This window comes from Pelobates fuscus, chromosome 3, assembly GCF_036172605.1.
Source record: "Pelobates fuscus isolate aPelFus1 chromosome 3, aPelFus1.pri, whole genome shotgun sequence".
In the NCBI taxonomy this organism is placed as follows: Eukaryota; Metazoa; Chordata; class Amphibia; order Anura; family Pelobatidae; genus Pelobates; species Pelobates fuscus.
Genome location: NC_086319.1, coordinates 252,153,019 through 252,166,165, shown reverse-complemented (window position 1 = coordinate 252,166,165; position 13,147 = coordinate 252,153,019). Strand labels below are relative to the sequence as shown.

Sequence of the window (13,147 nt, the reverse complement as noted above, 5' to 3'; positions counted from 1 at the left end):
TTTTGGGGATAAAGCCTTATGTGAGTTTGCACCCCATATTGTATTTTCATAGAGCTCCGCTTGGGAGCTTGCATATATTTCATATTGAGTGTGCCTACCTTATTTAATTTTTAATTACCACTGTAATCATAATCTGCAAAATGGAAACACTTCCAACAGTTATTTACTAAACTGTTAATTGTCTATTAAATGTAACATGTCATTCATCCTGTACAAGCAATGCTTGCAATCTAAGGGGAGAGATTTGGAACCTGCCATTAGTTATATAAACTTTTGACACATGACTAATTGTTGATAATTTTACACATTTTGGTAGCGCATGTGTCTGTATTAAACTTTTATAACAACAGAAACAATTTATGATAAAAGGAAATGTCTATATAATACAATATCATGTTGAAGGATCACTATAACAAATGTTTATTGTTATCTCTCTGTAATTTACATCTGGAGAGAATTTGTAGTTGCAATACCTGCCTGTGGAAGTGCAACAACTCCAAACACTTGAAATGTATATTTTTTTATACTTTTACCTTTCTTGCATAATTTGTTAGTACTTTTATCTATTTAAGTCTTTAAAAACTTGGACGGGTCAATGCTTTCTTTATTTAATGCATTAAAAATAGAGGGTTCTTTTGTGTCCTCTAAAAAAAAATTGGAAACATGATTAATTTAACAAACTATATCTGGGGATATGTTATTTAATATGACTGTATATATTGATATAAATACAAGACTATATTTACATAAAATATACGAGCATAGTATGTCACTTATTTAATTCTAATACAGAATTAAACACTTCTTCTGAAATGGGGTAAACCTGTTTTGTGCTTCACTATTCCTCTGATTTTAAATACATTTATTTGCAAAGACGTTTAGTGTCTTACCCACCTTCCTGAGGTGGATCCAATTGCGTTTGCAGCCTCCCTCCTAACACCCCCTCTTCTCCCAAGACCATTAACTACTATATTCCCTGTGATGAGAAAAGGAATTTGGTGTGAATGTCAGGGAGGGACTTCAGAGAGGAGGTATTTTGAGATAATGAGTAGGCAGGGACAGAGAGATAGATCTGAGCATGGTGGTACAGGGAGAGAAGAGGAGGGTGGGAGAGGGGAGGATTATAGAATAAAAGAGAGGGAAGAAATAAGTGATAGATAGAATTAGGGGAGGGAAAACAAGAGACAGATGGGAGGGGTGAAAGAGGCACAGAGGGGAGAAACTTTGCCAAAGTAAAAACCTTTTTCTTCCTGCTTTTTTTTGCATTGCATGTGGGGTTGTAGCTATTCTTCACTGGGACTGTTTGTTTTTTGCAAGTGACCCTTATGTTGAGGATGTCTAAAAGGACTTTCCCTTACTTTGCTCATCAGGAGATGGATTCAGTGTCAGGCTACCAATAGGAAGCAGCATGCAGCTGTGTGCGTGTGTATCACTTACATGAACAGGACTCTGCTCTCATTCTGTATACATACTATAACTTTCTTGGCACAGGACCTCACAACGCCGCTCTGCATGAACCTCCAGGTGCATTTTAAACGTTCTGGAGCAGGAGAGGAATCTCTAGCATGTCATCATTCAGCAATATAGGATAACTCATGCTGACTTCTGCACATCTCTAAGAACTCCCTGAAATGCGTCCTGATAAGTACTATGCTGCCCTTTCAATGAACTTTTTCTGCGCTGAATACTAAGGGTGACTCTAAAATCAGCCGTGACATCAGACAGGACACTGGAATGAGGGACCTTCTTGGCTTGGACACCAGCTCAATCTGAAAACCACCTTTTTGGAAGCTGTTCATATTGCTTTGTTTCCCTGGTTTACATTCTCAGATTGCAATGTAAACGTGTAGTTCTATGAAGAATCTCCCTGGAGTTACCCTCCTTTGTCATTGAGTGTCTTCTCACTCAGTAGAATTGTCCAAGGACAGAGTCCATGCAGTGGTTCTTGCACTTCCTTTACTGTACAGTGTTTGACTTTGTAATCTCTATTTTTATTTATTAAGTGCAATCCCATGAAGTATACCTCTAACAGACAGAGGAGTTATGTTGCTATCTACTGTAACATATCCCCCCTCTCAATGTGCTGTGTAGGATAAGCCTCTCTGGTTTGTGGCAGCACATTAGTCATCATGCTATCCTTGGTTTGGAATCACCTCTGGTTACTTCTTCTCCCTACTTATTCCCTCTGTCAGCAACTTGGGAGTCATGATGTAGAGCTGCCGTACTACGATGATAATGGTAAGTGTGACAGATACCTTCTGATTCCTTTAGTGGCCGACAAGTGACGTAGGAATACAATGTTTTAATGACTCTGAAGATTTGGTGACTGCAATGTGGGTTAGGTGTCATTGGTGGCAGCTGGTTATGTTGGAGAGAGAGAGAGAGGTTACCAGATCATGTCTTTAATTTCAATGAAATTCCAACACAATAATAAGATATACATTAAAGACTTTTTCTTAAAGAGTTACTCCAGCAATCATTACTGGTACTGCCTGTTGTAGTGGTTATGATGGTACGAGTACCCTGAGGCCTCATACCTGGGTTCTTGTCGGGTGCTTAGAGTGACTCTTTAAATTGGCTGTTACTTCTCAACCCAAAACAGTACCTTTCTTAAATAAAATATTAGTCTTATGCATTTATCCTGAACTTGACAAAATGTCAGAGCTACAGCCATTAAGCTTTGTCAAGCCCTCAGCCTTCACTAGTGATGACTGAGGGGAAAAAAGACTTTGACTGTGGAGGATCTTGCAGGACATTAGCACCTAGTAGATGAAGCAGCAGGAGCTGAAGAGGACCAGCAGGAAGACGATAGCAGCAGCTGTGAGGGACAGGTTCACTTAAAGGGACCATATAGTCACCAGAACACTTACAGTGTAATATAGTACTTCTGGTGTCTATAGCCTATTCCTGCATGCTTTTCAATGTAAGCGCTACCCTACCTTATCAGAGAAAAGGCAATGTTTATATTGGTGCCTAGGAGCACCTCTAGTGACAGTCATTCAGACGGCAGCCACCAGAGGTGCTTCCTAGTCCAGTTCTGGTGTTCACAATCTCCATGCTCTGCATAGAGGTACTGAATATTACTCATAGAGATGCATTGATTTAGACTCTTATTGCGTTTTGCCGTGCATGCACAAAAGTCTTGCAATGCTTTTCTGTGAAGATTAATGATCTCAGTCATGATGGTGGGGCCAGCAAGGCTGGCACAGTGTGGGAGAAAAGGTGAGTAAATTCACCTTTTTAGGGTGATCGGAACAGGGACGGTTGGTCTAAGCATCCACACCAGCTCTATAGTGTCAGGAATATATATGTGTATTCCTGTCTTTATAGTGTTCCTTTAAGTAAAACCTACCTTTCCCTGCACCCTGTGACCATCTGACTGCAAGGAGCAAAATCACCACTGGAGTCTTTTTGAAGATCCCCAATAAGTATGGATTTAGAAATATCAGAGGAAGGCCTTATATTTTTCCAAGCAGTGATTGTGAGGGATGGCTGATGCCAAAGACATCTTCTTGCACAATGTTTATGGAATATCTCTGCTCATTTTTCAAAAAGCATAAGATCCCGTGATCCCATATGATCTTTCAGTGCCAATATTTTGGGATTATCTGCCTTTGCAACCATTCAGGAATGCCAGGAGCATTGGAAACCAGAGGTGAGTAGAACTTACACCTTCCTTTTCCAATAAGGGACCTCCATCCATTGGATAGTTGACCTTTGTGTGTCTTTACCAAAAAAAAGCTTAAAAACAAAAAAACAAACTGTAATTGAGCTATTTACTAAAGTGAGAATTCAAAGTGAATTTTAAAATAAATAAAAAGTTAAATGATCTGAACTGGAGAAATGCACTAATTGAGCTATGCGTCCAGTTTAAATAATTTGGCCTCATATTCATGTTCACTTTAAATTATTTTTTTTAGTAAATAACCCTGTCCGTTATGGATCTGGTTTAAGGATTGAAGTAGTATAGTAAAAAAAATAAAAAAATTTGAAAAGTGCCAATTTCTGCAGTAGATGTTCAATGCTGAACTAACTGGAGCGATACTAGCTGCACAATAAGTGTGATCATTCTTGGATATATCTGTAATAATATTCTCTTATGTATGTAGTGTTCCAGGGTTTGTGAGATCTGATCATGATGTGAAGTGAAGCATGCAGTTTTGGATGGCTGCTCTAGGAGAACTGGCTGGTTATCTATAACAAACTCATCATAATATAAGAAGTTGTTCGAGCCTAGTAATTATGAGGGTTATTGTCAATTAATTTTGATGTGTCTGCAAATTCTTCATGGATATATAATAGGGAATTTACACATTTGAAATGGGCAATGATACTTGTCACATTTTGTTCCATGATTGGAATCCTTTAACCCCTTAAGGACACATGACATGTGTGACATGTCATGATTCCCTTTTAGTGTAGACATTTCTTATCTGATATACAGCATAGTACTAAAACCTTAAGAGGTTGCATAAAAGGTTGGATAACCACAGCAATTACTCCTAGGCTAGAGCAGGCTTGTCATTAAAACATAGTGGTACTAATATACTCCAATTTCTTTTACGCTTTGATCACTGGGCTGCAGCTGGGGGAGAGTTAGAGGAAAGGCATTGCCGTGCAAAAAAAATACACAGTCTCTTTCAGCCTGTGGCTCTTTAATATTGCAGCTTTTTGACCCCAGTTTCCCTCTTGATACACAAATCAATGAAATGAGAATGTACCTGGGTTGTAAGCCTAAATTGTTTTGATACTAAGGGGAATTAGAGGAAGAATATTCAGGACAGAAACAATAGTTGGATTGTGATGCACAACATTCCACTCATTTTCTTAACATGGGTATTTCAATTTTCTTTAGAAAAAGACTTTGATTGGAATGGTATTACCAAGGTTTGTTATGAATTATCTTACGTGATTTGTAAATGATACCATCGGAGTATATTAACAGCATACTAAAATACTTACAAAACGTACAGTCCTCTAGATTGTAAGCTTGTTTGAGCAGGGTCCTCATCAACGTATTGTTCCAGTAACATTTTGTAATTGTCTCATTTATTGTTAAATTTCTCCCTTTATACTATTGTAAAGCGCTACAGGAGGAGTTCTATAAAGGCCAATAATAATACAGCACTACTGAAAGTTTATTTACATTTGATTGGCACCGTGTTAGGCTGCGTTTTCTTTGCTGGTGACTGATCTAGGTACCCAAAAATGCTAGGTGAAACGAGTAGTTTAGGTTACAGTTATTCGTCCATGTGTTTTTAAAAGGACATTCGATGGATCAACGAGACATACATTTACAATGTATTATGTATATTTGCTAAATAAATGTTTAAAGAGATGTATATTCTTATATACATTCAAATTTCCTGCTGCTTCTTCTAATACACCGCAACACAAAGCAGGAGGCACGCTCCACCCAGACCAGGAAGAGGTTTTACCGATCAGGAACCTCTCCTGTGGGGTCTTTGTTTTTTCCTTACGTCAGAAATTCCAGTTCAGCATTGGTTTATGGGATATGCTGCTCAGTCCACAACTGTGTTTTCACTTTGTGTAGGGCTTATTAATGTTCTGTAAAACTCCTGTACATTTTAATTAATCACCACACAGCACATGTTTAGGGGAAACATACAGCTATCTATTTAAACCATTGGGGAACAGGATTTAAATGGCAGATCTCAATCATTTAATGGTTGAAGATGTAATTTTAGTATATCCTCAAGTTGCAAATAAGTTAAGTTCAGGTCAAGTACCATTTTCAACCAAATGTGACTTATTTTAAAAGTTATCTCCTGCTCTGTAAATTGAACTTTAATTAGAAACAGGAGACTCCCGTAGGGTCTAGCAAGTTATTAACAGAGTAGGAGATAAGAAATTCTGAATTAAACAGAATTTACACTAAAGGAAGTGTAAACATTAGATGACTCTTTACAGGAAGTGTCTAGGAAGGCTGTGTAACTCACATGCAGGGAGGTGTGACTAGGACTGCATACACAAAGTTATTTAACTCCTAAATGGCATACAATTGAGCAGTGAGACTGCTGGGGCTTGATCTATACACTAAAACTGTTTCATTAAGCTAAAATTGTTTTGGTGACTACAGTGTCCCTTTAAATTATTTTATCTGTATAATTAATTAAACGGGTAATAAATCCTGTCCTTAAGGAAACAAACTCTCTGAAAACTCCTTCCTTATTTCCATTCAGATCATTTGGCATATAGAGCTATATTATTCCTTATTAGCCTATAGTTTGCATATGTTATGCTACTTTTCATATATGAACTATTGATATTCTTTACAAATAGATATACACATGGTGTATACTCCCACTCTTCCATTAGAGCAGCTATAAGGTCTTTCACAGGTTTCCCTAATTTAATAGTCATATGAATAATGTTGTTCTAAAGTGACCTCTATGATCTTCATGATTCATGACACCTGGGTTATATTATTTCAGTAACCTTGTATTGCATTTTTCTGAAGCAGAGCTCATCTTTCCTTTTGGATTTTAGATTAAATGGCTTCCTGTGTGAAAGCTGAGATTGCTGACCACAACTACACAAAAAATCCTTGAACAAAATTCCGCCAAACAGAACCAAATCTGTGAATGCAACCACAATTATACTTCATATGGACAAATAAAAACACATTCATTTTAGAGGTGTAAAGGGGGAGGGGGAGGTTTGACCAAGGGCAGGGTGACTTACTAATAACAATGTATGCAAGTAAAATTAAATTTTGTACAAAAACAATGTATCTTATTTAAACAGACTGATTTCTAAACACATTTATTGTAGTTTAAATGAACACTTTAGTGTCAGGACCATCCTGACCCTATAGTGTTAAACCACCATCTAGCCCCTGCCCCCAGCCCCCCTTCCCCACCTGGTCCCTCCCTGGCCTCCCTAAATGTAGTAAAATCTTACCTTTTTTTCCAGTCTGCTTCAAGGCTTTCATGCCAAAGCTGTCCATAAGCCAAATAGTACTGAGTATTGGAGTGTGGATTATTTTAAATAAAGATGGAGGAACTCACATATGGACATTATGCAGGAAGTAAGAACTTGACATAGCAGCGGGGATATTAATGTATATTTGTAAGAGAACTGTTCGTGTATAAACACAGCTGCTGTATCTAAAGGTTCAAAGGCTGCAAAGTCTGTTACATGATCATTTTTCACCCTTATGTCATCATCATATAATTTGTTCATCACCATTTCCGCTCATCACCATCATTCCTACAGGAGAGTTTAACTTTAGGTAGATGCACATCTTCTAATACAGAATGGTATGTAGTGAACAGGTAGAGTGCAGCTCCTTACTGTGCAAGAAAAGGGATTTTACATAAATACAATTCTCCATTTTTCTGTCCAAGATGACAGTGAAGAAAGCGACCTTAATGTTCCAGTTTCACTCATACCTCTCTAGCATTTGGGTTTATCTGAGCAATGGGTATAAAAGAAATCTAATGGCTGTGTGATATTGGTACCACCTTGAGACCTAAATATCTGGGATTAAAGCCAACCCCACCCACACTCTGAACTCTACTACTCTGACATATTTTACAGCTGTGTGAGACAGGCGCATGGTCAGGGGCGTACCAAGCAGTGATGGGATGGGAAGACCTGCTGAGGATTGCAGCATGTTTAAACTTAGACAGTATTAGCAATAATCACTGACAAGTATCTGCACTTCCTCTGTTTGCCAGACACCCCCCACCCCCATTGGAAATTACCATCAAAACCTGCACAGCATAATTTCACTGTAGTTCAAGGTTTGATTAGAAAGTCGTGAATGGGAATCAATGTAGGCATGGGCTAGAGCAGGCATAGGCAACCTTTGGCACTCCAGATGTTTTGACTACACCTCCCATGATGCTTTGCCAGCATTATGGGTGTAAAAGCATTATGGGAGATGTAGTCCACAACGTCAGGAGTGCCGAAGGTTGCCTACCCCTGGGCTAGAGTCTAGACAAAAAGTAGCAATCCTGCTCTTGTTCACCTTTGACAACAAAAGTAAAGCTGCCTATTGGTTATGAGACTTAACCCATTCTGGTCACACTCACTATAAGAAGCAGATGTTAATAGCATCCCATTCTGCTGTAATGTTTTAGTAACTCACAAGAAGCTATTTACTAAACTGGGAATTATTGAGAATTGACAAGGGCATTGCAATTTTTACATGAAAATCGCTGAGCTTTAAATTTTTATCTAAATATGCAGTTCAGGCCAGCCTTAAATCTATGGTCTGCCTTTGAAGGACCCTTGTATTAAATGCTTATGAATTAAAATTAAATAAACAATTTAGAATACAGAAGTAATATAACATAGCAACTGTTAAGTTTTATTTTAAGATAATGAATACATCATTAATGCATCTCCTTGCAGGGGTACATTTAAAGCATTGATGCCAAAATTAGGTTTTACATTCATGAGAGTGCAGGGTCAATACTGCTGCTTTCATTCCGGGGGATTATTGTTAGCAAAGCTGAAGGTTAGGGGGTGTCTGCATTCGAAATGCTGTGGATTCATACATCCAGATGGATAAAATTGATGGGAATTGCAGTTCACAACTCCAACATGAGGTACACCTCTACACCCTTCCATGTTCAGAAGGTTGGGTTACAGTGTGCATTGTAGTCACCATGATCTTATGATGTAGAACTAGCAGCAAACCGCTGAACGTTGAAATGTAGCAACTCACTCTATGACATGTGTGACACGTCATGATTCCCTTTTATTCCAGAAGTTTGGTCCTTAAGGGGTTAAAATAGGGTGCTATAATGATGCTGCATTCTTTAAAAGTCAACATTTTAACAATAAATCTCCCAAATGTTTTTTACATTTTATTTATTTATACATGGGATCAAGTGTACTTAAAAGCCAGGGTGCTTGAAGAAATGTGTATTACCTTGAATCAAATGTAATGTATCATCAGTATATTGAAATAGAGAGCAACAGTAAACATAACCATCCATGCCGCCTTCTGTTACGTTGTTTAAATAGGGACTCACGGTAATGGCAAACGCTGAAGGGGTAACTCCATGTACAGTAGCTTAAGAAGGCAAACCAGGTAATGCATACAGATAGGTAGTGAGTTTGGAGCTCATATTTTCATGACATCAGGGAACATTTCGTCCAGGTGTGAGACACTACAATGTAGGAATATGTTCACATACAACCCCCTCTGTAAATTCTTTAATATTTCTCTTTCTCTTGTTCTGTCTGTCACTGTGAAGTAGATCTATAAATATTTTGTGCATAATGTTGAAGAAACACAGAAAAATGGATAACACAAGGGCTTTACATACTGAACACTGAATTGTGAGGCACTAAGAATCAAATATCAAATATTAGTCATATGCTCCAATTTATATTGCCAATGAATAGTTCTATATACTGTAATGAACTGCGTTATAAATAAACCCATAGCTCAAGTAATAGAGAAAGAAAGATGGTTTAGAAAAAACGTGAGACTATTATATTAAATTGCAAATTATGTGCCAAACAAGTTCAGCTGTAAAATAAGCCGAGTTGCTGCTTTTTTGGGTCTAATTTGACAAAACAATTGTAATGCTATATCAACTCTCCACAGAAATCACTTTAGTGAATAATCCCTCTGGGTGAAATTTTAGTGTATGACTTTTTGTTCTGGCGAAGCAATATTTAAAAAAATAAAAATAAAAAATAAAAAAAATATATATATATGATTTCATTTGTGGCTCATAATAATATTTCTTATTATTTAAAAAAACAAAGTATGAGGAATAAGCATATGAAAACAAAATATTGAAGTAAACAGTGGAAAGGTCCGGGAAAAGTAAAGTAATTGTTAAGAATGCAGAAGGCATTGATCAAACAGCCATTTTAGGAAAAGTGGGTGTGAATATACAACCTGCAGCCTGCAGGTAGGCCTTGTAAAGAATCTGAAATTATGGAAAGCTCAATTACAACAATACTGCATCCTCTTCAATGATTGATGCATCACAAATAAGACAAGTGAAGTCCGATCAATATAGAATGAAACTAACTGTAGGAAGAGAAGTGATATCTTTAGATCTGATACTAAAGTAAAACTGAATTAATGCAGTAACACACTGTGTATATTTCAATGAAAAGTCATTTGAAAGTGGGAGAATACTTTCCATAGTCATGGTAGATATTGGTTTATAATATAGGCAATACTTCCACTGGTATATCATGTAAAACTGTGCTGTGCTAGAAGTCCCTAGAGTTACAAAGATAATAATAGTTTTGTCACTTTAAGCTTCTAAATAATCCTTATGGTATGAAAGTAGCTAGTTTTTTTTTTTCATCTCTACAACAGTTATATCACAGGGTACGTCACTAAAATCAAAATTTTCATGAATTAAATCTGAATGACAAAACCCAGAATTGATGTGGTGAATATGACTGTGTTGGAGGATTTTTAGATGCCATCTATTCTTGCCTCGGTTTTGCAAATCAGATTTAATTCTCAAAAATGTAAAGTTTAGTTCATAAGTTGATGGGCTCTAACTAATTTAGGGTTATATTTGAAAGCATTAGATAGACTCCAAGGAGTATTGCATCTTCGATGATTATATAAATTAGCAGAGCAGTGCTATTTGGTGTTAGTGTATTTCTATATTTTATTCCATGTTCACAAAGAAAAGTAATTAGTTAAAGATTTTTTGGGGGGCGCAGCCTAACTGCCGAGTTGAATGGTCGCACATCCTGAGAGCTACAGGAAAAAGAGCTCTAAAATAGCTAAAATCACCCAAAATCTGAGCTGAAATCGCACTGCCGAGGTATCCTGGAGCTGGAGATTAAAGGACCCAGCAAAAATTGCTTCACCCAAGTATCTGACCAAAAACAGCAGCAACCAGAGAAGACCAGCGGCTTACAAGCGACCCTTGACATGCAGCTGCACAAGAAGCCTGACGTCTCTCCTACTCTCTCTCTCCGCCCTTCCGGTGAGAGATACCCCGGCACCCTTAAGTGGGGAAGCGGTGGTGAGCTCCGGTAGCAGCATGTGTCCCGCACCCAAAATGACGGAAGCCACATGCGGCACGCAACCTACACTCCAGGAATAGCCGGACGCTATCTTTGCCAACTGGCTAGTCACACTTGACAAGAGCCAAAACACTGCTGAGAGGGCCCGGTACATACCTGCCGAATACCTGACCACAAGACAAACCACTTTGCCGACACAAGCAATGCCGTACTAGTGTCCACCTAAACGGTGGGAAAACAAGACACCCAGACCGCGACAGCAAAGACGGACCAAGTCGCAACTGACAGGGCAGTGCTCCACACCTTCTGAACTGGACACTGACGCGGCTCCAAAAGTGAGAAAGCTCAGTCGGGCGCACCGACGAGTGCACCAGACAGGGAGATTTGGCATGACCGCTTGCCCCCCTCGCTTCGGGCTGCGGCCTACTAAGCAACAGACCCCTCAAGGCTTGCCTCACCCTAGGGAGCACAACACTCAGCATGTCAGCAGACTCACCAAGAAGCCCCAAGGTGTATCAACGACCCCACATGGAACTTATGATTTAAATGACCTGGGGGGGCGGTAAAGACTGGGGTTAGTGGGGGGCTACCTTGCAGAATTTAAGCCACAAGCATAAATATGGGGTAAGATGGGCCACCCAACTCAAGCAATGCCTTTGCAGATGCAAGCCTCTTATCTCCCAACTCCAACACAATAAAGATAACAATCTCACTGATATCCTCTCATGTCACTACTCTGTTATCCTCATGTCATTCACCTTGTCCTCCTAACATAAGCATGTTTCACAATCTATTTTACACCTATACTCACCATTTCTAAAACAGCATAACTCAACATTTCTCTCTTACTATATAGCCTAGACAGGATCGGTTTAGCCCGGACTCTAAACTATACTATAAAAAAAATTGTGCAGCATACTCAAATGCCATATAAATGTTACGCTTTGTCTAATTTGCTTGTTTGTCACTGCTGTTGGGGCATTGACAGAATGTCTGTAAATCATATGTATGCAAAAATAAAGAATTAAAAAAAAAAGATTTTTTGGAGAGCGTATCATATGTTCTTTTTTGCTGTGCGGTTTCTATTAATTTTGTGGACAATAACCCCTGGCATGTTGTAGTTGAATTATCACCACATGAGTGCCATGGCTTCTCTGTTAATCTCCGTTCATAGTGTTGGCCCATTGAATGATGACATATGTTCACAGATGTTGTCAATTACTGATACAGTTTACTTAAAAATATCACTGCTTATTGTTTTGTTGTTCTGCCACAGGAACCCCCCCCCCCACTATTTTAGATTTATTATATTGACCTAAGAACGAAATCACACTTATTACAAATATAATGAGGCATTGTCCTCAATTAACTTCTCTTGTCCATTTTCCTTTGTAGTTATTGATCTTCTGGAAGCTTTGAATGTAACACGTTCTATCAAAGGTGTTACCAAATCAAAAGGCCCAGATCCAGATACTCCAGCGTGGAAATTTCGGCAACGTGTACCCCATCTCACCCTACCCTGGGATTACTCTGTATATCTACTCTCCAGTACACAAGGCTCTCTGGGCCTGCACTTTGTAGCCAAACAAGCTAAGAACAATAAGGGAACACTGCTGGCCCTCCAGTCGCCAGCTGCCACCAAGAAAGATGGGCATCCACTTCTGCGTCTTGTCTCTGATACCTCCGTTGACCAGTTGCGCTTGGAATACCGCACCCCACAGGGCATGGAGCCAGCCTCTTTGGTGCTTCCAGGGGGATCACCTTTCACTGGCTCTCAGTGGGCCCGACTTGCACTAAACATAGACATTCATAAGGTGACAATCTTCCTAGAATGTGAGGAGCCAGTGGTGTTTGGGAAAGAGGAAGAAGAGGAGTTATTGAGTTTGATTCTCCCCTTGGATCTTCAGATCAGCTTTGCAAGCACTCCAGGTGACAAAGAGAGCAAATTCCTGGTAAGAATCCATCCCAGGTCCCAAGGTTTTAACTATTGTTATTTGGCTTGCTTTTACACTGTCCACATAGTTAACCTTTCTACTCTACATTAACCTTATAGCAACATAGTATTTTGAAAACACTCAAAATGGACTATTATATTCTCTCTTTTAGGCCTGTGATTTCCCTGTGATTTATTATTATACTTAAGTTTCCTTTTAAATTC

At 38.8% G+C, this 13,147-nt stretch overlaps 1 protein-coding gene across 1 annotated transcript in view; it reads left to right on the top strand.

Annotated features, from left to right (window-relative positions):
* The first annotated feature begins 1,278 nt into the window (after positions 1-1,278).
* The window catches only part of KCP (kielin cysteine rich BMP regulator), a 130,623-nt gene continuing 118,754 nt past the window's right edge, over positions 1,279-13,147 (top strand). The window contains exons 1-2 of the mRNA XM_063448335.1: positions 1,279-2,238; positions 12,385-12,941. Of these exons, the coding sequence (XP_063304405.1) occupies positions 2,130-2,238; positions 12,385-12,941 (666 nt within the window). The 5' untranslated portion in view covers positions 1,279-2,129. The remainder of the gene's footprint in view (positions 2,239-12,384; positions 12,942-13,147) is intronic.